The 24,951-nt window shown below is 38.6% G+C and overlaps 1 protein-coding gene across 1 annotated transcript; it reads right to left on the bottom strand.

The window, feature by feature from the left end:
• Window positions 1-469: 469 nt before the first annotated feature.
• si:ch211-214j8.12 (uncharacterized protein LOC100000539 homolog) lies at window positions 470-24,423 on the bottom strand. The gene is made up of 4 exons (XM_028804644.2): window positions 24,383-24,423; window positions 17,091-17,253; window positions 15,738-15,904; window positions 470-2,802 (listed from the first exon to the last, which is right to left on the bottom strand). Exons 2-4 carry the CDS (start codon window positions 17,239-17,241, stop codon window positions 1,501-1,503), a joined length of 1,620 nt encoding a protein of 539 aa, XP_028660477.1. The 5' UTR covers window positions 17,242-17,253; window positions 24,383-24,423; the 3' UTR covers window positions 470-1,500.
• Window positions 24,424-24,951: the final 528 nt, after the last annotated feature.

Genomic DNA, 24,951 nt, shown 5'->3' with positions numbered 1-24,951 from the left:
GCTCAGCTGTGTTTCAATATTTGTTAATAAAAAATTTAAAAAGTGCCTTGTTTAACTACATGCATATAGGTAGTTTGTATTCACTTTGGTTTATGACTTTCATAAATGTGATATTAAGGTGCAACCAAGGCCTAGCATTTACCTAGTTTGGAGACCTGAGGGCTGCATTGCAGCAGTTTGCTTATGCTATCTTTCTTGCCTCATTCATTTCTGATTTGTTGCCACATGTGCCATGTGATGAGCACCCTGTGAACTATGAGGTTGTGACTTACTCTCATAAGACAGATAGATCCCTCCAGGTTAGAGACTAGCAGCTGTCTACATGTGCCTAAATTTCTTATTTACTAATGTGATAATGTGGATTAAGAGACCTATAAGCAGATTTGGCAATAGGCTCACTGGTTAGAAGGATAAGATAAACTGAATGTGGTTATAAGGATAAAATAAAAGGTATACATAGAAGTATGCATTTTATTTTTATCTCTTGTTCTATTACATATTTTCAGTTCACTCCATCCTAGGGTCTGGCCATGGTGTATCAAAAGATGCAAGTCAAACATCATGTGATACTCCAGCTTGAACCCTTGTTTCAGACTCATTGTGTGACATTCTTCTGTGCAGAAATAACATGTAGACTGAACTTTAGAGTTTCTCAAATACCACTTTTAGATTATCCCTATGATCATTTTTTGCCTGAACATTTGACAATAAAGTCTCATTTTGACATGGATCTGCTGCCTTTGTGTAGAGCAGTCAGTTAAGATTGCTTGTTGTTATAGAAAACATATTGCTGGGAACCCACAATGACAGTATTAGAAGAGGAGATGTAATTTGCACTTCTGGACAGCCTGCTCCACCTTGCTCTGGTTGTTGCCATCAAGGCCCACAAGCAGGTTTTGGATGCAAGACAATGGGTGTCCCTGTTGGCCACAACAGAACAATAATGTTAGAAAACCTATTTTATATGTGACCTTAAGGACCAGTTCATTTATATAGATGAGTGGAAACTGTACTTGGAACACACAAGTGGGAACTGTAAAGTACTCCAGGCCCAATGTGTAAAAAAGAGAAATGAAGCTACCGACCGCAATTTTCAGTACTGAATATCTGGTAGCCCCCCAATATTATATAGTTTATATCCATTTTTCATTTGCTTTCCATTAACTCAATACAGAGGTAAATACTGGTTTCCAGTACCTCTGCTCCTATTAACAAACTCCCACTCATTCTTACCTTTTCTTGACAATGCCCTGGTTACAGTTCTCTGCCAGCTCTAGCTGGCTCTGAGTGCTAGTCTAAACACTATTTCATTACTGGTAATTCTACCTTAATCTCCCCAGCATTACAGGATCCCTTTTGACCCCTTTCTCCTAAAATATTCTCTGTAAATCATTTCGTTAAACATTTATATCTTGAAAATCCAACCATTTTTAACCAGACAAGACCGAACATCCCAAATGTCTGAATAAATGTTGTTTTTTTTAACATTTCCTTGAGTGTTCATTTCCAAGTAATATGCATATCAAACTTTTTCTTGTTGATCATCCTCTTAAGCTGTTCATAGTCTTTACGACTTATGTCCTGGCAGTAGCTCAGGTCCAGGTGACTCAATTGATTGTCTTCATTAAGGAGCTGGAATGCAGTATCCACAGAAACCCCACTGTGTGCTAAGCTCATGGTGTGAAGGCTCCTTAAGGCAAAACTGGTTTCTTTAAAAACTTTGAAAAATATTTTGTCCAGGGAGAAGGGCAGTCTAAGGAGCAGCAGCTTCTCCAACTTTGAAGAACCTTTGAGGAGGGAGACCAAAGCCATCTTTATTGCAACTCTGGTCTCTGCAGGCAGTGAAGAGCAATTGTCTGGAAATCTGAGGATGAACTCTTTCATACGAGGTAGATGATGTTTCATAGCTAAAACTGACAGATCATCATCCTCTTCGTCTCCGACATCAAGCACACGATTAGTCTCTATACACTCCAAGTGGCAGTGGAAGACCGCTAAGTTAGAACACAGAGTTAGAATATGTCCAATTGTGGAGCCATGAATGAAGCAGAAATCCTGAATTGAAAGATAGCGAAGATTAGGACCTAGATTCTCTAAAACAGGAAGAAGCTCCTCTAGGGCAAGGAAGTGAGTTCCACAATGTTGAAGAGTAAGCTGGTTCAAGTTAGGCCATAAAAGTTGCTCCCACCCAGATTTCAAGGTACTTCCACACTTAATTGATGCCTCTACCACCTTTTCACTAAGAGGTACTAGACTATCCAAGAGGCCAATCTCCACTTCTAACATTCTTCTCAGATTTAAGGATATGGTACGTTTTGAGTCGTTCATTCTCAGCTGAACAAGTTCAGACAAAGAAGGGAAGCCTTCTTTTTTGGCAAAGCAGTCCTGTGTTCCAAAATTTAAAGTGGCAATAGAATAGCAAGCATCAACCAGACAGTTATGCTCCAAGTATTCCAACTGAGTCAAAGAGAGTAGAAGAAAGACTATGGCCTCTACACTATAGGTACTTTCCTTTGAGTCAATATCTGTTGCCACCAGTCTTTGGAGTCGAGAGCCAGTAGTGACACCTCGCAATGGGTCATAAGCAAGGTACAGTAAACCTACAGAGGTGACCATCCTACAATCAGAAATGTCAAGATCTCTCAAGGCAGTACAATTTAATCCAAGAGCAACCAGGACTGGGGTATTACACTGGGTTCCAGAGAAGTTGACCTTCCTCAGGCCAGGCAGTATCTCAACCATGTCGACTAAACAGGAAGGGTGTATACGCTTACAATTGTGCAGGTCCAGAAAGGTCAGGTTCTGTAGGATAAAAACAGGCAGTTAGAGCAGTTTAATGCCATAGTTTACTAAGAAGCACCCTACCCTGGCCAGTTACCTTGCCAGGTGCAGATTAGGGATACTCAGAGCTACATCATCTGGAGCGTTTCGATCCTGGTAGGGACTCCTTTGCTAAAGAAGTTTGGGTTGAAAGCTCAGACAAAACCAATGCACAATGACCCTTATAACAGTACAAATTAGAAAACAGTGTACCCTGCTCCAGACAGGGTTAATGGGTCCCACACCTGGAGCCAGGCCAGGTGGTGGCATTCACTGGCAAGTGTCTAATAGTTGGGCAACCCATATAACCCAGTCAGTCTGAGCCTGAAACAGTGATGTGGAGCCATCTTGTTGATTCACCACCTGCAAGAAGAAAGATGAGGTATGGGTGCAATGCTTCATCAGAAGCAGGTATAGATGGAAAAGACCTAGATGGACTACAGCCTGAAAATGGAGACTGGCTTTGAGAATTTGGAACACTAGCCTGAGTTGGTGCGGGACGTAGAAATGTATCAGCTAAATATAGTTACCATTACCTCCACGCTTAGCATGCCCTGTAGAACCAAACTTTTTTTATCAGGGGTGGTCTCTCTCCTTTGAATTTCAGTGTGTAAAGGCCACGGTCATGTATGGGGGTACTCATGAGCTCAAGCGCGTGCAGAAGGAACTCCGAGTCCAGCTCAGGGCGGCGAAAGAGCAGTACAGGAGAAAGCTGGAGCAGAAGTGGCAGAATAACAGCATGAAGGAAGTGTGGGATGGGATGAAGATCATCACTGGCTGCAGCTCGAAGCGGGGTACCACCATCGAGAGAGACGTGAAGAGAGCAAACCAAATGAACAACTTCTTTAACAGGTTTGACCACCCTAACCCACTCTCACTCTCACCTCAGAGTACTACACCCTCCACACATCCTTCTGCTGATACCAGCATAGGAGAGACATCCCCACCCATAATTACAACAGCGCAGGTGAGCAGAGAGCTGAGGAGACTTCGTGCCAGCAAAGCAGTGGGTCCAGATGGAGTATCGCCACGACTGCTGAAAGTCTGTGCATCAGAGCTGGGGGGTCCTCTACAGTGCATCTTCAACCTGAGCCTGGAACAGGGGAGAGTCTCGAGGCTTTGGAAAACATCTTGCATCACCCCAGTCCCAAAGGTATCACGTCCTAGTGAGCTGAATGACTTTCGGCCTGTTGCTCTGACATCACATGTGATGAAGACCATGGAGAGGCTGCTGCTTCACCACCTTAGGCCACAGGTTCAACACGCCCTTGACCCTCTGCAGTTTGCATATCAGGAGTTTGGGAGCGGAGGATGCCATCATCTATATGCTACATCGATCCCTCTCCCACTTAGACAGAGGCAGTGGTGCTGTAAGAATTATGTTTCTAGACTTCTCTAGCGCCTTCAACACAATCCACCCTCTGCTCCTTAGGGACAAGCTGACAGAGATGGGAGTAGATTCATACCTAGTGGCATGGATTGTGGACTATCTTAAAGACAGACCTCAGTATGTGCGTCTTGGGAACTGCACGTCTGACATTGTGGTCAGCAACACAGGAGCGCCGCAGGGGACTGTACTTTCTCCGATCCTGTTCAGCCTATATACATCGGACTTCCAATACAACTCGGAGTCCTGCCATGTGCAAAAGTTCGCTGATGACACTGCTATCGTGGGCTGCATCAGGAATGGGCTGGAGGAGGAGTATAGGGACCTAATCAATGACTTTGTTAAATGGTGCGACTCAAACCACCTACAACTGAACACCAGCAAAACCAAGGAGCTGGTGGTGGATTTTAGGAGGCCCAGACCCCTCATGTACCCCGTGATCATCAAAGGTGACTGTGTGCAGATGGTGCAGACCAATAAATATCTGGGAGTGCAGCTGGATGATAAATTAGACTGGACTGCCAATACTGATGCTCTGTGCAAGAAAGGACAGAGCCGACTATACTTCCTTAGAAGGCTGGCGTCCTTCAACATCTGCAATAAGATGCTGCAGATGTTCTATCAGACAGTTGTGGCAAGCGCCCTCTTCTACGCGGTGGTGTGCTGGGGAGGCAGCATTAAGAAGAAAGACGCCTCACGCCTGGACAAACTGGTGAGGAAGGCAGGCTCTATTGTTGGCATGGAGCTGGACAGTTTAACATCTGTGGCAGAGAGAAGGGCGCTCAGCAGGCTCCTATCAATTATGGAGAATCCACTGCATCCACTAAATAGTATCATCTCCAGACAGAAGAGCAGCTTCAGCGACAGACTGCTGTCACTGTCCTGCTCCACTGACAGATTGAGGAGATCGTTCCTCCCCCAAACTATGCGACTCTTCAATTCCACCCGGGGGGGTAAACATTAACATTATACAAAGTTATTGTCTGTTTTTCACCCGCATTATTATCAATCTTTAATTTAATATTATTTATTGTATCAGTATGCTGCTGCTGGAGAATGTGAATTTCCCATTGGGATTAATAAAGTATCTATCTATCTATCTATCTATCTATCTATCTATCTATCTATCTATCTATCTATCTATCTATCTATCTATCTATCTATCTATCTATCTATCTATCTATCTATCTATCTATCTATCTATCTATCTATCTATCTACTCATAAGGCACTGACTAAGGACTGTGCAATTGGAATTTTCTTCAATGGATGAGAGAGTTGCCTCAATGCGGCTACAAGTCTCAAAGAGGAAAACTCTCAGCCTTTTTACAGAAGGTGGGTGAGGTGCCTGAAAGGGTCACCCACTGACTTGGTAGTCTTACTGGATGACTTCAATGTTCACGTCAGGAATGACATAGATACCTGAAAGGGCAGGATTAGGACCTGAACTGGATCTAAACCAGAACAAATGGTTTTTATTATGTTCCTGTGCTAGTCATGGATTGTCTATACCAAACACCATGTTTGGAAACCAGGAGAACGATATGTGTACCTGGTAGCAGAGCACATTGGACCACAGATAGATGATAGACTTTGTAGTTGTGTGAACTGACTTGACACCATATACTTTGAACACTCAGGTGAACAGTAGGGCAGATCTGTCAATTAATCAGCATTAGGTAGTGAGTTGGGTTCAAAGAGAGGAGCATAGGCTAGTTAGAAAGGGGGAACCTGTATGAGCAGTTATTGTGTTCTGAGACTATCTGCCTGAGGCTTCTGTTCTTGATGAGTTCAACTGCTACCTTAAAGATAAATGTTCCCATATGTAGAGTGAGTTTAGAAACTCGAGTCCAAACAAACCCTGTTTTAGACCTCAATTTTGGAAGGGGATGGTAAATGCTGTGGTCTTAAAGCAGTCAAGGCATCTCACAGAGGATAACCTTGGATCCAATGGTGGACACCAGAAGTGAGGGAATTTGTCAGACTAAAGAAGTTGACCTTCAAGAAAATGCTCTCTGTGCAATTTCCTAACTCATTTTAGATTTACCAACAGGATAAGAAGACTGCTGCAGAAGTCACTGTGGAAGCAATAGCTTGACCATGGGAGGATGAATCTAGAGAGAACATGGAAAAAGACTATTAGATGACCTTTAGGCTGTCCAATGTCTCAAAAAAGGAAGGCATAAACTTGTCCAGACTGTATTAAGCAGGCATGAAGAGATGCTGACCTTTTCTGGGGAAACTGTTGAGTAGTAGAGGGGGCACTTTTAGGAACTTCTCAACCTGGTGGATATGAACTCCTATCTGGAAGAAGTGTTGGACATGTCCAGTGGGGGACATTTTATCATTGTTGCTAAAGTCACTAAGGTGGTCTGAGGACTGCATGGTGGCAAGGCGCTGGGGTGGATGAAATCTGACCAGAAATGTTCAAAGCACTGCACATTGCTTGAATAATGCAGTTAATGCACCTATTCAATGTTGCTTGGAAGACAGGCAACATACCCTTGGTGTCGTGGTCCCCATATTTAAGAATGGTGACCAAAGAGTGTGTTCAAATTACAGTGGGATTACACTCTTCAGCCTTCCAGGTAAGGCCTATCACAGGATGTTAATACTTTGTTTGATGGTTCAGCCTAAGATACAAGAGGAACAATGTGGAATCCATCCTGGCCATGGAATAGTAGATGAGTTCTTCTCACTGTTACAGTTGCAGCAAGGTGTGTGGAAATATGATAACCCAGTCTACAGGTGTTTTGTAGACCTGGAAAAAACATATGACTGTGTCCCTCGGCATGTGTTGTTGAGTGTTTCTGCAAGAATATGGGGTAGTAGGGCTGTTCTTGCATGGTATTCATTCTGTACATGTACACAATGAGAGCTGTGTCTGAATACTTGGTGTGTTGGTCAAATTCATTCACTGTGGCTATTGGACTGTCAAGGCTGGTTCTTGACACTTCTCCCGTTTGAGGTTTTTAGGACTGATGAAGAAATGATGTTAAGGTCATATAATGCTACTTTTTATGACAAGAAATTATTTTGTGAAATACATGTTATACATTTCTTACCAATTTTTGTGGATAAAAATTTGTGAGAATTTCAAAATGATCAAGATGAATTTTTGTAGTATATTACAAAATAACACTGCAGAAAGGTGAGCTCACAGCACCAAAACATTAACAAATAGCCCACTTCTCCAGGCACCTGCTGGACTGGAACACAGAATACACAACTTTAGAAAGCCCAGAAAAAATCATGTGTTCATGCTATTTTCTATAAGGATTTGACAATAAGGAGCAGAAGTTCTTGGTTTTATAGAATTGACAGATATTGAAAACAGGAAGGTGAAACTTCAGCACATTGTGATCTTGCAGTATTTGCAAAGTAATGTACTTTACTGATGTTGCATGGAATAAAATGGTACATTATAAAGACTGATTGTGGAGTTGGAAGAATAATTCTTGGTGTATGGAAAAAGAAAGAGGAGCTGGGTAACAAAAATCAAGTCTGTAGAACAATATCAACAAACTGAAAGTAGTTTTTGTTTTTTATCTGTAGTGTTACCAAGGTTAGCTCCATAGCTTCATAGTTCTAGGAGACTAGGAAGAAATCCTGGCCTGGTTGCCATCTTTGTGGATTTTCTATACATTCATGTGTACTCTTTTCTCCTTTATCTTTTGGTCTGTGATGTATTAACATTATATCCAGGGATGGTTTCTGCCTTGTGCTTAATGCAGCCAGGAGAGGCTTCCAGTGACCTTGCTTTGGATTAAAGGAGTTCATAAAGTGAATGAATGAATGAATGAATGAATACTCACAAGCCATCCTAACAATCATGGTGGTTAACAATGTGTATCACATCATAATGAGTTCCCCACTTCTCTTAGGAAGTATAAAAGAAGAGTATTCAAAAAGTTAAAGTAAATGACCAGCTACTGAAATCCAAAGATATAATCATTAACCTGAGGAACACTGATGACCTGGGAGTACATCTATGCATATAAACAAATATTACTGAACTTGCTTAATACTGTTTTTGGTTAAATGGGCTGAAGCCTATAAAGCAACGTTGGCCACAAGGTAGGAACTAGCTTTAGACAAGATGCCAGACCGACACAGGGCACAAGACAATTACTTACATGGGGCCATTTTAAAACTACTTGTCAACCTGACATGCATGTGTTTGGGATGTGTGGGCAAATCAGGAGAATGCAGTAAAAACCCATGGAAACACAGGGAGATGGGGCTAGCTCCATTTAATTAAAGGGTCAGGATTCAAACCTGCTACCTGGAGCATTGAGGCAGCAGTGCAGACCTCTGCGCCACTCTGAACTATGATTGCACAATTTAAAAACTGCTCCACAACTAATTCGCAGAGCACTTTAAGGCAATAGGCACATACAATAACTGGATCTCTAAAGTATTAAAACAAATGAAACAATATACACTCATACCTTACATGTTGTCAGATGTAATTACATGAAGCCTACTCTAATTCTACAGTTCAAATGCCCCTTCAAGTAAAATCTGATAAGACCATTTGTGCTAGCCAGTTAATGTATGTTTCTGTTACAGATGTTGCATTTGTTTTATTTATTGTATTTTAGGTTTTTTTCACAATTTATTCATTCATTTATTTCATACATTACTTTTGATAAACAATTTAAAAGTATTGGAGCCAAATGTGAAGCAATGAGGATCCATCAATATTTGCTGCTTCTTTCTACTCAGGAATTCCCACAGGAATTGCTCAGCCATTGTTCCTAACTGAGATAGCGACATTTTAAGACATGATTTCTAAAAAACACAAATGCTTTTTAAATGGAAGTTTCTGAAATTTCAGAAATATATACAAATGTGCTATACCTGAGATATCTCAAGGTGAGTTGACCTTTCATACAAATTTCCTTGAAGAATAAGTGTACCAAATTTTAACTAAATTGTTCAACTGGGAGCCAAGTTGTTTCATGTAGAGAGATGGATGGAGAGATGGACAGACATACACGCAAGACATGACATCAACGATAAATGTTTTTATATTGTTTACTTGATGAAAGATGTGTAAAATAAAGGTGGAGAAATAAATAAGGATATGTTCATGTTCTGTTAAGACATACATTTGTGACATCACAGACACAACTCTTTATAAGCCTGCGTCACATATCTGTTAGCATCTGAAACTGGATATTTTTTTCATCTCAAATTATCATTGTTAGATCAAGTAACTTTAAATCATAAACTTTACATAATTAAATTTAGGTAGTGCTTACAATCTAATTCATAAATGTGAGAGGGAGGAATGTAGAACTGTCTTTACCATTTCATCTGAGCATTATGAATAGAGAGTTATGCCCTATGGTTTGGCAAATACACCAGCAATTTTCAAAATTTCATAAATTACTTGAGATAATAATTACTTACTTATCTGAGATACAGTATTTTAGACACCAGTGTATATTAGTATATATTGATTATATTTTGATCTTTTCTAATAGTTATGAAAGTTATGTTAGTCATGTCAGTGTGATGTTGAACAGACGTTCTTCCAATAAACTGTTTGCTATGTGAGAAAAATGTTAATATCATTAAGACAATGATGGACAAAAATTAACTGATTACAGTTAAAAATTTGAATTCTTCAGACAGTGTAAAACAAGTACAATGATTTGTTGGTTTTGCTAATTATTATCTCAATTTTATTAAAAATGACAATTCTATAATCTCTGTAATCAACTCACTACCTAGGAAGTGTCATAAAAAATGTGTGTGGACCTTGAAAGCTCAGGAACCTTTTAAAACATTGAAACGGTTGTTTTCTACCCTTAAAGCATAGGAGTGGGTGACATTCTGTAGAAGAATTTTCTGATAGAGATGATTTTCATCCTTGTGCATTTTTCTTGAGAAAACTGTATCCTGTGGAACAGAATTACAATGCAGGTAATCAAGAATTGCTTACAATTAAACTGGCTCTAGAGCAATGGTGTCACTTGTTTGAGGATGCTCAGTTGACATTTATCACCTACACAGATCACAAGAATCTAATGTATCTGAAATTGGGAAAATGCTTAAATGCCAGACATGGGCTTTATTTTTCAAAATTAAAATTATATAAATTATTTTAGATATGACATAATAATGGAAGCACAGGTGCCTTACCTCATAAGTATGATCCCAATGAACAGTTAGGGATATTGGAAACTATATTACCTTCCTAGACACAGCTGTTAAAACTAACAGAATATTTAAAATCATTGCCCTGAAATCCCCAGAATAAATTCAAATTTACTCAAAAACAACATCAGAAAGCCTGCAAAAAAAAATCAAAAAAGCTTAATCATACCAGTTTTACTGATACTGTGATCATGTATGTAAATTATGTTTGGTTTAATTATTTGTGTTCAGCATTATAGCCACAAATGTGTTCAAGAGCTCTACACTTGCTCTCAGTGAAGAGTATTACACAAAAATTAACTGAATTGAATTGCTTTGTGATAAAAATTAAAAACTTTCAATAATCTTTGGAAATTCCTTAGAATGATAATATTTCTGAATGACAATGTGCTAATCCAGAATGCGCTGTTAATCTCATGTGAAATGATACTCATGGCCTGTTCTATTGTCAGCGTTTGCTTTTTACAAAATTACAAGCATATTTCTTTTATACAATAAAATGCAAAGAAAGAAAAACTATGAATTAAAATAAACACAATGAAAAACTCTATACAACTCCATACATGTGGATGGAATGTATACTTTTATCTCCAAGGCACTCAAAAAATGACGACATCAAGAAGACAACCTGATTTATTTCTAAGTCTGATATATTAGAAATGCAGGTGCACTAAAGAAAACACTGCATATCATTTTAAAGCTGAGAAGAAGAAGTTACTAAAAATTCTATTGGTTAGAAAAACATTTCCTTGTTTTATAACCAAGCAAGCAATCAGTCATTGACAAAGACAGGGACACATACTCTCAATCACCTTTACAAAGCTATATCTTACAATCCTAAGGTCACATTAAAAAAAGTCTGTACTTTCTGTTGGCCACAGCCCCAGAAACTTATAGCAATCAGCATAGGCATCATCCAAAAAAAAAGCCATCTTGTGACTGTTAGCCATTTTGCCATGTTACACTTCTCATAATAAAAACAGCCTACAGATGCATGCTTTACACTGAGAGAACAGCATGGATCTCTAATTGTAGATGAATATATAAGTAAAGGTTAATGTAGTAACTTTGTGGTTTACTTCCGCAGTCCAAAGACATGCAAGTTAGATGAACTGCCATTGTTAATTTGGCCCTGATATGTGTGTGTGTGTGTGTGTGTGTGTGTGTGTGTGTGTTGAGCCTGCGATGGACCGGTGCCCAGTCCAGGTGCTGTTTCTGCCTTTGATCCGATGCTTGCTGGTATATGCTCTAGCTTCTCCAGAAACCTGCCCTGGGTAAGTGTGTTAAGGAAAAAAATGGATGAAAAAAGTATTATAGTTTATTACATTTTTGCACATCTGTACTGTGGCAATAATAAGGACAGTAAAGGACCCATTCAACCCAAATTGATATAAGGAGCAGTTTACACTATTTCTTCAGGATAGTTTAAGTTATTTTGTATGATTATATCACACTCATTAACAAACGCATTGTTGACCTGCTGTAAAATGTGAAATGGGATTAAATTATATCACTATGTGAACTGTTTTTCAGTACTCTTTTCTATAAAATAGCATGAACATTTAAACAGCAGGTGTTTAATTCTTATACAATTTTTTTGTGTAGAATAACACATTGTCACGTATGCACATATGGGAACCACATTCCTGGCTCTAACAAGGTAAGTAATGTCACCCTGAAATGAGAGGGGGCGCTGACACTAACCTTATCTTCTCCTTCCTCCTCCACAGCCAAAAAAAAAGCTCCCAAGAGAGAAGACTGACCCACTGCCTGAGAAACACCACCCTTGCTAGAGAAACCCTGACCCTTTTACTTGTCAGAATGCAAAGCCGGCTCTATCGAGGAAAGAGACATCAGCTGTAAAGCTGACTTTCCCAGAGAACACAATTCCGACTAGGAAATGCTGCCAGAGAAATTGACAGCATTAAGGTGTTTTTTTGTTTGAGCTGTCTGTGGCTATCTATTGAGTTATTATTAAACGGGGCTACAGGGGTTGTGTACCCCAAACTTTCTTGGCTTCTCAGACTCATCTACCTGCCTGGTCACTTCTTACAACATTTAAAAATAAAGATTCTGTATGTTACCTCATCAGGTTAAGTGGCCCGTAAATGAAGTGAAGTGAAAAGAGACGTTCTTTAGGTAAAACCTACTGTTTTCTGTTCTGTGATATTTCAGTATAATTTTGTCAAACAAAAATATTTACACATTATCATATCAGACATTTTAAATTATCTGACACATATCTAAGTTTTTTCCTAAAATGTAAGCAGCAAAAAAAGAAACCTCAACCTTGAATAAAAATTTCTGATCCATCTTCATATATGAATCTCAATCTCAATAATATTAAAAACTAGCAAAATACCCGCGCTTCGCAGCAGAGAAGTAGTGTGTTAAAGAGGTTATGAAAAAAAAAGGAAACATTTTAAAAATAACGTAACATGATTGTCAATGTAATTGTGTTGTCATTGTTATGAGTGTTGCTGTGTTTTATATATATAAAATACACACACACACATATAAACATATATATACATATACATATACACATATACATACATATCTACATATATATATATATATATACATATATATATATATATATATATATATATATATATATATATATATATACATATACACATCCACATATCAACATATATATATACACATATATACACACATACATGCTTTATGGGTGATGATTGTTTTAGTCTTTTTATCTTTATTTTATTTTATTGTAGAATCAACTCCTATCTGCGCACAGCAGGGCAGCCGTGGGCGGATGCGTATGGTGTATTCACTCCATGTTATCGTGCATTGCGCTGTCAGTGGTATTTTGATAAAAGAATTTGAACAACATATAAGAAGCGTATAAATTATTTAACGGGAAAACATTAACATTTAAGAAGTAAAGTTACATTAAGTACTACTGCAGTGCCTTCGGGTATACCTCATTTTTTGTTTGCCCATTACATGCTTAAATGTATACATTTTTTGGTGCACCTACCCGAGAACACGCGACATATAACCGAGCGTGGGAGAAGCATGGATTTTAAACACGCGTTGAGTTCATCTGCTGGTCTCCCTCGTGGAATAACTAGTAATGTTTGACTAAAATCTACAGCGAGTAAAACGACATTACCTCCTATTTTTTTTTTTACGATCTCTGAGATCTTGCTTTTTTCGGTTCAAGGCTTCATAAGCTCTTTTATGTTGTATGGTGTACTTATCCCAAACCATCATCTTTGAATGTTGCAAGACTTTCGCCTTGTATGTAGATCGGGGTAATTACATTCATTGCATTCCTAGTCTGAATCACAATGTGATTGTATGGGTGGTTACCTGGCACTGTAGGGTTGCCACCCGTCCTTTAAAATACGGAATCGTGCCGCGTTTGAGAATGAAATTGCGCGTCCCGTTTTGAATCAATACTGGACGTGATTTATCCCGTATTTTTTTTATCATTTTTTTTTAAAGCAGCGTCTCATGCAAATCATCCCACACGCATTTTATGAAGATGCCTCCTTTCCTACTTTTGATTGGGTAATACTTGATGTCATCGTTAGTTTGATTGGTGTTTTTAACTGTCCAGTGAGGAGGGCGTGTCTTTTAAGTACAGTCTGCAAAGTGTTGGCACTGAGATGTGGCGTCAGCGCCATAGTTGAAGCCCCTAACGTTGCGGTCAGCAAGTCGGCTAACATCCGCCATGTGCCGTCTTTCAGTTGCGAGAAGCAGATCATAGAATGGTTGAAACTGTTGCCCCTAACGTTGCGCCACGGCGTGTGGTTCGTTTATACCTCGTGTCTTCTCATTAAACTTTTATCTCGCGAATATGTTATTGCAATCCGCAGCGGGAGCGTTTCTATAAACTTAATTGAAACTTACGTTTTACACCGTGCTTTGTTTCCCTTATGAACATGCTTGTATGCTTAACTCGCTCCGTTCTCAATTGTTTAATTAATTTTTTGCTCTTCGCTGTTTCCGGCTCTTCCTCCATTTCCCCCTACTTCGTTCTTTTATCTCGCGAATATGTTATTGCAATCCTTAACGGGAGCGTTTCAATAAACTGATTGAAAATAGTTTTGCATTTACTTTTTAGTAAAAGGCGAGCTTTTAAGCCTGAGAAATCACCCCGTAAATGCACACGTTTAATTGGACATGTGTTAATATGTATGGTTACACAGTATTAAAAGACAGTGAACAACGTCAGTTACCTTTCTTCTCGCGTTTGATAAAAGGTGAGCTTTTAAGCCTGAGAAATCACCCCGTAAATGCACACGTTTAATTGCACATGTGTTAATATGTATGGTTACACAGTATTAAAAGACAGTCAAAAATTAACGTCATTTACCTTCGTTCCCGCGTGTGACTCGTGCTGTAAATGTCTTCCTTGTTTTTAGTTCACGTGATTACGTAGGAGGCATGATGACGCGATACGTGACTCCGCCTCCTCCATTACAGTGTATGGACAAAAAATATGTTCCAGTTATGACCATTACGCTTTGAATTTCGAAATGAAACCTGCCTAACTTTTGTAAGTAAGCTGTAAGGAATGAGCCTGCCAAATTTCAGCCTTCCACCTACACGGGAAGTTGGAGAATTAGTGATGAGTGAGTCAGTGAGTCAGTCAGTCAGTCAGTGAGGGCTTTGCCTTTTATTATTATAGATGAGAATGCATGTAGAGGCACCAAGTTGGCACAGTGATAAAAAGGAGATCAGAGTTCGTGCCCCAGGTCCTCCCTGCATGGAGTGTGCATGTTCTCCACATGTCTGTGTGGGTTTACTCCGGGTGCTCTGGTTTCTTCCCACAGTCCAAAGACATGCAGGTTAGGTGAATTGCAGATCTTAAATTGGCTCTATCATGTGGTTGGTGTGTGTGTATGTGTGTTCACCCTGTGATGGACTGGTGCCCTGTCCAGGGTTTGTTCCTGCCTTGTGCCCTATGATAGCTGGGATTGTCTCCAACAGACTTCCAGACTAAGCGGGTTTGACAATGAGAGACTGACTGACTGAACAACTGAACTGTATGTAGATGCTTAGACCAGATTTTTGATCCTAAAATATTTTAAAATTCTTTGTTCAATATACTGTAGCTGATGAGCATAATCATCTTGGAAAGTGAAATTATGGTAAAACAGTGTGTTAATCTGATTTAAAAGATGTGTCGCTGGATTTTTTTCATATTGATCATTTGCATTATTGCTGTAAACACATTGCTAGATTGTCATTCACTTGCACAAGCCAATTGTTTCACCTTGCCTCCAGTGTAAACTCCTTGTCTAGACACACGTTACATGTTCTTAACCAGAATTTTTAATTCCAGCCCAGAAGATGTAGCCAGGCTCACCTGCATGGTTACCCACCTTGCAACGTGTGCTAATCAGCTGACAGATAGGGTTGCTGACAATGGTGGCACACCCACCTAGGCTTAGCTCACTCAAGTGGGGCACAAGCAACAAGTGAAGGTAAGCACGGGTCATTTGGTTAGCATCCACCAGTATTTTTAATAGTTCCTGCACCAAACTTCCAGCTGAAAAACATGAAAATAGAAACTCATTAAAATCTACTATTAAAAAAGAGGTTGACAAAAAAAACCCAGAAATAATCCATAGAATCAGTGTCTAAAGATTTTTTTGTTCTGACCGTTGTTTCATTTTAACAACTAAATTATAAATAAACAGCATTAGGTTCAAGGACCTAAACAGCCCTGGGTGGGATGCCAGTCTACTGCAGGGCACACTAGTATAAACATCCACAAACACTCACTCATACTGGAGCAAAAAGGGTTGCTACTAAACAAAACATTCATGTTTTTGACATATGGGGTAAACCTGGGAGAAAACCTATATAGATATTCAAAAAAATAAAAATTCTTCATATAATACAGTAGATAAGATAGGAGTTACATAGGGTCCTTGAAGCTGTGAGGCACAGGTGTTACACACTGAAACCTTGTGTAACAATGCTTTCCAAGCCTCATATTCCAGAGCATGGTCTTGGGTGGATAAAGTGTATGCTGGGTGAACTGGGAACAAAACCGTTTTCTCTACCTTGGAGAGAGCTCCTGTCCATCATAGGACACTCTCAACTACATCAGGCCCATCAATCTAAGAAGGAACTTAGATTACAGATAACATAGACATGAGGATAAAGCGTATACTTCATAAAGACTAGTGGAGCTATAATGCAGTAGTTATAACTACTGCAGCACCACGTAAACCAGACAATTAATCGTGTGCTGTACTGGTTATAGTCCCTGGTATAGGAGTGGTCACGTGATACAAAATAAACATTGTCTTAGTCAAGTAGCTGACACAGCACAGATTGACATCTCATAACCAACATTTGGTAATTCAGTGGTATCTGAAACAGCAGAACTCAGACATTCTGGCTATTAGCTGGACTTAGTAGTAACAAAGATAACGTTAATAAAAAATGGAGGATATATTTTCATTTAAATAAAACAAAGATTTTCATAGCACATCAGATTTGAGGCTTTTAGATGGATAAACAAGAGTTTGTAAGAGTATGCCTTGCTATCCAGAGACTCCCCTAAATACTAAATGACAATCTCTTCATAAGACAGCTTTCGCTTCTTTTATTTGGGAGTGTGATTCGTTACACTAAAGCTACAAGTTTTTTAAAATTTCTCTGGTATGACTAGTCCAGAAAAACCCGGGAGAAGACACTGAGAAGGAACAATCAAAATGACTTACTGAGATGGTCAAAAGGGCCCATAATATACAGAAAGTTGTATTCTTCCACATAGTTCTGCACATAATCTTTAGCCCAAAGCTCTTTCATGTTGGCAGCTATACTGTTTAAACAAAGCCTTAGCAGGCTATTCATATCCTTTTTTTTCGGCATTGTTATTGTACTCTGAAAAAAAGAAAGAAGAGAAAAACACAAAACAAATGAAATTCTACTATGGTGTATGGAGTTCTTTTAAATATTCAATATATCGTGGTGTCAGAAACAAAACAATGGTAAATCAAACACCTACTTTTATTTTTAAATTAAGTACAAATTAAAGTATGAACAAATAAACAAGAATGTGATATAAAAGTATTAAGGTATCAAAGTTCAAAATATATTTAATTTTTAGCCTCCTCTACTTGTGCAGATGAACTGCAAACTCAACAAGAATACTCCTGTAACTCTCAAGGCACATGCTGACCAGATGAGTACGTCACAATGAGAACAGAGCCCCCCAAAGTGCAAGCCAAGACAGATGACTACATTTATTCATTAGTCAATGGTCAACTGGTCTTATCTTCAATTCAAAAGTTCAACTCATGCAAATGGTGTTTACTGTTTACGTCCAGTGCCAATTTTTCCTTTAGCATTTATTTAATAACTAGACATTAAGCCCATTACAATAACGGGCGCTAGAACAGTAGTGCATAAACATTAGTAGGAACAGTCTATATTAAATGGCAAGGGACCTTGACCTCATTCTGTCTCGTCTGAAGAAGATATTTAGGAAAGATTTTCTATTTTTTTACCTTATGAAATTTTTCTATAAAATTTCATTATAGACAACATTTCTTGTAAATATTCTTCTGAGTTTGGCAACAGAAAATGGCTGTAATTTTCTCTGACAGTAATACTGGCTTTGATGTCCGTAATATGCGTTTAATATTCTGTCACAACAGTGGGCAATCACCAGATTCTCCCCAGCAACTGATGTAATGTGTGGCGTGCAGCTGATAATTGTACCTCTGGCGTCTCTCCAGCAAGTACTGTGCAGTTCCCTAGCAAGTATTTTAATCTGTGCTGACGTGCAGCTGATTATTGTATGTGTGGCGTCTCCCCAGCAATGGATTTTATGTGCACGAAAATAAATCTACTTTTAAAAGTCATCCTATTGTAATATCATGAAAATTCGAATATTTAGGAAAACTCCTTCAACAAATGACACTTTATACTTTACCGGGCCAAGCTTCTTAATCGCAAATCTGACATCCTCAGAGTGAACACTTGCACAACAAACACTAATCCCACCTCTTTGGGGAAGCTGGTCTCCACGTCTCAGTACCCGATTGGATTTTTTGTGCCTTATGTTTTAGGTCTTACCTTATTTACCGAAATCCGATTGGATCGGCCGCGTGATATTTTATAGGTCCCGCCCTCTCTGTGTTGTGTGACACGTCAGGCGGTCTTTGAAGCATCTGCTTTGAAACATCGCACCATGCCCCGCGCATGCGCACTTCACCAGAAGACACACACACACACACGGACACTGGACACACACTGGGGTTTTATTAAAGAGGGTATTTTAACAAAAAAATGCATGCATTTTGTATGTTGTGAGCATACAACCAGATAATGATATGTGGAATATGTGATATTGTTTGCTAAGGTCAATCTTTGGTTACCTTATTCACGCTGAGGTGAATATCACTCTTCTGATTTTTTGCATGGGTGGGTATGGCCAGATACTAAAATTTTGAGAGCATGTTTCCTTAATGGCTAAAGTCTGAGGAAATGGATTTCTTTAAATAAATACGGTGAACAACAGAAAAAAATATCATGACAAGAGCCCATTTGGCTATGCACATTGCATTTTTTTTCTTTCAGTTGAAACAACACAACAGACAGTGAAGGGTTGTTTCCATATGCTTCTGCAAAGGAAAAAAGGTTAAAAGTTACTATCATGCTGAAAGGGAAAGAAGATAAAAGACCCCACATTATGGCCAGTATAGCCTTCATCGCTTGTCTCATCAAAAAAGTCATGTCTCTTACTGTTTTCTTCTTCAGAATGTAATTAACCTTTAATATTTGTTTTCTTATCAGAAAGACATGACACCATTAAAACCAAGCAATACCATTACAAATGACATAGTGAAATACAACACATTTTGTTCACAAAGGACAAATCCTGGAGAAGTGGTAATGATAATGAGGCTGGAAACACCGCCCTATTTTACAATTATCAACTAGTCACATCCCAGCAGCGGTGTGCCTGTGTGAGTTTCAGTGCTCTCCCATTCTTATAGGTTCCCTTTCAGAATGTAAAGTCACAGTGTTGAATCAACTGCTTTACATCCTCTACAATGACTCAGTGTAAATAACTAACCATGTGACTAGAACCATGGCCATCAACAGCCAGCCTCTTCTTGTTCTGTTGTACTCCATATTGTCATTGTCATCCTACAATACCTATTATTAATAGATAAGTTCAAAACATGGATACATGGAAAAGGTTACTAATGTACAAATATGTTGTTTAATGTTTGTTCATAATAATAATGTGTAGATAAGTACCCCTGAAGCCTGCTTAAAATTTCTGAATTCTCCCAGTTCCTCAATCTGTCCACTAGTAAAACTTTTCAATGTTTAATGTGACCTAACCCACTCTGTAGGTCTTCATGTTAAGGTGTTTATATTCCTTTTGCATTTAATTTCGGCTATTTGTCTGTCATTCTCCAAGGGATAGAAAAGACAGAAGAGGGATTTTAACACAGATAAGGGCTCTAATGAAGTTTGACAACAAAGTCACCATTTAACCAGGAGAACTAAGACGAAAAAAACGTTAAGAGTTTTCAAAATTGGTGTTAATTGCACAAGAAAGTTTTGAACATATCCAGAATCTTGGACAGCCAGGAACTGCACAACACTGACCTTCATACCTTTGCAATGAGTAATGCCATCTATAGAAATCTCTAAGACATAAAATGATTTAACCCTTTTAAGGAATTTCCATAAACAAAAATAACAAAAACGAATTCCTCAAAATTCAAAATCCACTCAGGGAATAGAAAAAAAATCATCCTTAGACTTTTTTTGTTTTTCAACATTTTGATTTATTCTGGATATTGCACTTAAAAGCCACAGCAGATACCAAATATTTGCAAGGCACACTAACTCACAAATTTACAGGGTACAATTTAGAGATGCCCAACATCCGTAAATGAGAGGGAGCTGAACTGCCTGGAGAAGACCTGCACAGATATGGGGAGAAGACATAAAAATCTTCCAAAAGACAGAATACACTGTAGGATTTGAACCCAGGAGTCTAGAACTGTGAGGTGGTAGCCTTGTTCTCTGTGCCAAAAACACAGCCCTATTTGTGGTATATTGCCTTTTCTAAATGAAAGTTGCAAACAGTACTGCTACATCTCATTTGTTTTAGTTATAATATGAAAAGAAGCAGATGTAGGGGCTGTTTAAAATAACTTTGAACATAATGCTGTATATCAAAGTTGAACTATCAATCAGTTTCGGTCAGTGCCGGATTAACCAATAGGCACATGTAGCATATGCTACGGGCCCCACAATTTCGGGGGCCCCCAAATGGTGGACCCAATATTTAATGAAAAAGTGTAGCATTGAAAAACTGGTCTTTAAAAATATTATCTTTACGTTTTTAAACTGTAAATTTCTTACACAACAAAACTTTAGGGGCCCAACACATAAAATTTACATAAATATTATAAGACTCTTATTATAAATCGAGAGTAAAATAATTATTTAGTCCGGTTTGAACTGTTCAGAATCTAAACTTCAGATGATGCAGGCCAAAAAGGCCCCCAAATTTGAAATGTGCTACGGGCCCCCAAAGCTCTTAATCCGGCCCTGGTTTCGATTCCTAAACCTGCCTTGTCCTTAGCTGCTTAAAATCAGTCCCCTACCATGTATAAACTTCAAATAACCACCTAAAGCAATATAATGGTAAATCTGACATGCTCAACTTCTTGTTCCTAGAAAAACAGCAAAGGTGTTGCTCAAAGACAGCCATTCAAAATATCAGGTTTAAAGCCAACCTTTGACAGTCTAAAGCAGGGATCATGTGTACGAAGGTACATAATTTCAAATTCTATAATAACAGAAAACTGCTTACCTTAAAAATTGAAATTATGACAAATTTTATTTTCCCTTCTGGCTCTGAGGATTTTGCATGCATTTCCAGACATCCTGCTTTATTATGTCAGAAACTAACTTTAAAGCTGACTGGTGGAAGATGAATGAGTGATCTGGAAAGACATATTTGATCTGGTTCCAGTGATACTCAGTCCAAAAACAGTGCATTAGCAGTCTACTGTAGTGTTCAACCGTAGATTTTGTTTTCCTTTTTCTTTTGTATTTTGTTTTTTCTGCCTTTGCAGAATTTTTTTTTAGTTTTAGTTATATTTTGGTTAATTGTTTTCACTTAGCATTCGTATTAGTTAAATATCTTGTTCCATGTCCACTAATTATAAAATTACGTTTTGTGTTGAATTTGACATTGTGATTATTTTGACCCAAAATGCGATATTCAATATTTCTCAATAGGTTCTCAAAACACCTTAAAGACTGAAGATCAGCACCCTATAGACATAGCTCAGTTACAGGACACACTCTTAACCCCCGGGTGGTAGTAGCTAAGGAGACAGTAAAAACAAAACTGAATACCATTATAAGCAATGCTACACATCCTCTTTTTGAAACAATAACATGCAGTACTTTCAGCTAACAAATCATTCAGCAGAAGTGTGTCAAGAAACGCTACTTGGGCTCCTTAATACCAATAGCAATTTGTCTACATAATGTCTCACTGCAACCGTTGCCAATTTAGAAGTTTTCTTTCTTTTTAATTTTCTTGCTTTTTAGTCATTCTGGTATGTGTTCAGACCATAATGTGTGTGTTTATTTCTTTTTATATAGAACTTCTGTAAAAAGCCAAACTTCCTCCTGGGGACAAAAAGATGTTCTATCCATCTGTCTATACTGTATACATGCTTTATATACAGAGTCCAAAACGTGGTATATTTTCTCACTATAATAATGCAAAATACTGTATTAGCAAAGACAAGCTTTTTCTTTAGAAAATATTGCAATTTCATGAATGGCTATGCCTCAAAGAAAAAGCTGAAATAACATGTTTTTTCAAACCATTTCTTTTAATATCTTGTCTTCCTATTTTTATTGTCTGTCTCTGTGTTTGACTGTTTTATATAAAAAGGTAAGGAATGCTCCGAGGCTGGCACGTGAGTGAGGACAGCCCCGCCCCCATCCCCTCGGCCCACTGCATGTCTCTCGGATTTACTCAAATAAATCGGTACCGCAAGCGAACTATGATACATAACGCAATGAGATAAGTTAAGTAGTTATCTCGTGAAAAGCGGACAGACATACAGACAGACAGACATTGGTTTTATACATATAGAGAGATATATATTATATATGCACCAGCCTTGAGGCGTGTACCTTACCTCCGCTTAGCTAGCGAACAAGAGAACTACTTAACGGATTTAAATCAGGATTTTTCTGTAATTTGCTTGAACATTTCAGTTGATTTTGTGACTTCTCTCATCGCGCTAAGAATCATAATTCTCTTGCAGGAGCGATATATTCACACTAACCCGAGACAGAGGCTGCAGGCCAAGGGGAGGAGGAAACGTGACATCAGGAGTAGGGACCCGGGCGGGGCCCTTCACACTGTCCTGTTTCACTACTACGTGGGCAGAGCCACGGGGGACGGCTATTGTATATATATATATACTTTTTAAAATGAGTTTAAGCACAGGGGAAAAAAAATTAACATTTGAAAAATCCGTAATTTAATAAACAACCAAGAAAAGTAACATTGCAACAATGCACGCTACGAACCGATCATTGTAAACAGAAGTGAAGTGGAGGTTAAAATCCAATAGAAAAAAGTCTTCATTAAATACAACGAGGTTAAAACAATGTTCAAATCAATCTCTTTAAAAACAAGCCCAGTGCATTTTTTAACTGCCATTAATTTTTTTAAATTTCCTTTGTGTTGATTATACATTAATTTTGTGATTCACATATATAGTCATCAACTTGTGATCCCTTTCAATTCAATTACTGTGTCACTGGAACCATCTCATCATAAATTGCACAGAATGTTGTGAACTGTATCCAAGCAGTGAGCCCAAGTGGGAGGGTCAAACACTATGCTCATGTGATAATCAAAAATTAAGATTTCACACACGATCTGAAAAACTTGATACAAACCCTACAAGTTTATATTTTCATGACAAAATCAATTATCTTTTGACAGCTCAAATATTGTAGTGCTTGTTTCACAGCTTCTGGTTTGATGTTCTGCACCCTTGATCGCACGTTATCGCCAGGTTTGTATGGGGTTTCCAGCCGTCACCCCAAACACGTGCAGGTTTATGTTAACTGGAGACTATAGCCTCGAGCTTTACATTTCCTAACTATGGATTGACGACCTTTAGTCTTAAACTGTGAGAAAGGCTCGATGTTCTTACTGGCCAGTAGATGTCACTGATAAGAAGTGTGTAGAGTGTACCTAAAGGAAAGTCTTTTAAATAGCTTCACAACTTGTGTTCAGTTCAAAGCGATGGTCTTTTGAATCATCACTACAATAAATGCGCAAGATTCGTTTTTAATTTGCCGTCGTATTTGTTAAATCTGTTAATTTCAGTTAGAGACACAGCGTCGCGGACAGTATTAGATACACATACTGTACACCAATGCGGAGACTGGGTGCGGTTTAGGCAAAATGAGCTCAAAATGTAGGTATGGGTTTAACGCACATGCATATTTGTCCATAAAATGCTAACTCGAATCTGTGGGACAAGAAACTCTCATATTGTAAGGGAACATCCAGCTGTCCCGTAATGGTTTCAGAACAAGTATTTGACTTTCTCGCAGTACAATTTAAAATGTATTTTTTTTTATTTCTGCTAGCGAGTTAAGCAAAACAAGCGGGGTTACTTGATCACAACGATGCAGATTATCGCTTGAAACTGAATAAAGAGATACGTAATGCGTTGTTGAACCGTTTAACGCAGAGTGAGATAATAACATGACTCCTCGTTTCAAGTGCGGCTGAGTGTGCTCTTCCGTACTCCATACGCCAACACACCCCGTTTTCGCCTGTCCTGTACTAGTTTTCTTCATACTTTATTTTGCTTGTCGATATTCTTCATATTTTAGCATCCATGAAAAAACAGTCCTGAATATATATTTATCCATAGTTAATTGTCTCACAATTTTTGAATACTTTTTTTTTTAATACAGTACTTACGTAAGAGTCGCACTGTTCACGTTTGTCAGTGAAAGCCACAGTGTCCTGGCCCAGGCCACTAATTGGCGATTGCGATTGAATGGGCGGGGATTGGTTACAAATACAGCATTTACATTGGCTCTTTCATACGTCAGAGGTATTACGGTCTGCAGCTTCACTCTGTTGCTTCTCAATGAGTGCGACTGAGGTGTTTGCGTTGTCTTACCCTCTTGGTCACGTACAGCAAGTTGTGGGTCTAACGACCAAATACGCCAAGAACCTGTCGTCCTCCATGACATAGTTACAGAGTGTACAGAGTTAAGTAATTTTCACAGGAAGACAGAATATTCCTTGAGTTACAATAAATCACAGAAAAGGTCTATTGCAACATTTGAATGAATGAAACTGCCAGAGTAACTATTCACCAAGGAGAGGTCTGCTGCTCAGACTACAATAATCCAAAGAGCACAACAAACTCCTTAAAGTGTACAGTAATTGACAGAGTGTTTCTGCGTTGGGCCTCCGTTTGGGCAGAAGATTCCACGGCTGTCAGCTGATCTGTTGGACGTATGCATGTAGCGATTGTAAAT

Source organism: Erpetoichthys calabaricus, chromosome 7 (genome assembly GCF_900747795.2).
Source record: "Erpetoichthys calabaricus chromosome 7, fErpCal1.3, whole genome shotgun sequence".
In the NCBI taxonomy this organism is placed as follows: Eukaryota; Metazoa; Chordata; class Cladistia; order Polypteriformes; family Polypteridae; genus Erpetoichthys; species Erpetoichthys calabaricus.
The sequence above is the reverse complement of the archived record's forward strand: the minus strand, read 5'-3'. Positions and strand labels throughout refer to the sequence as shown.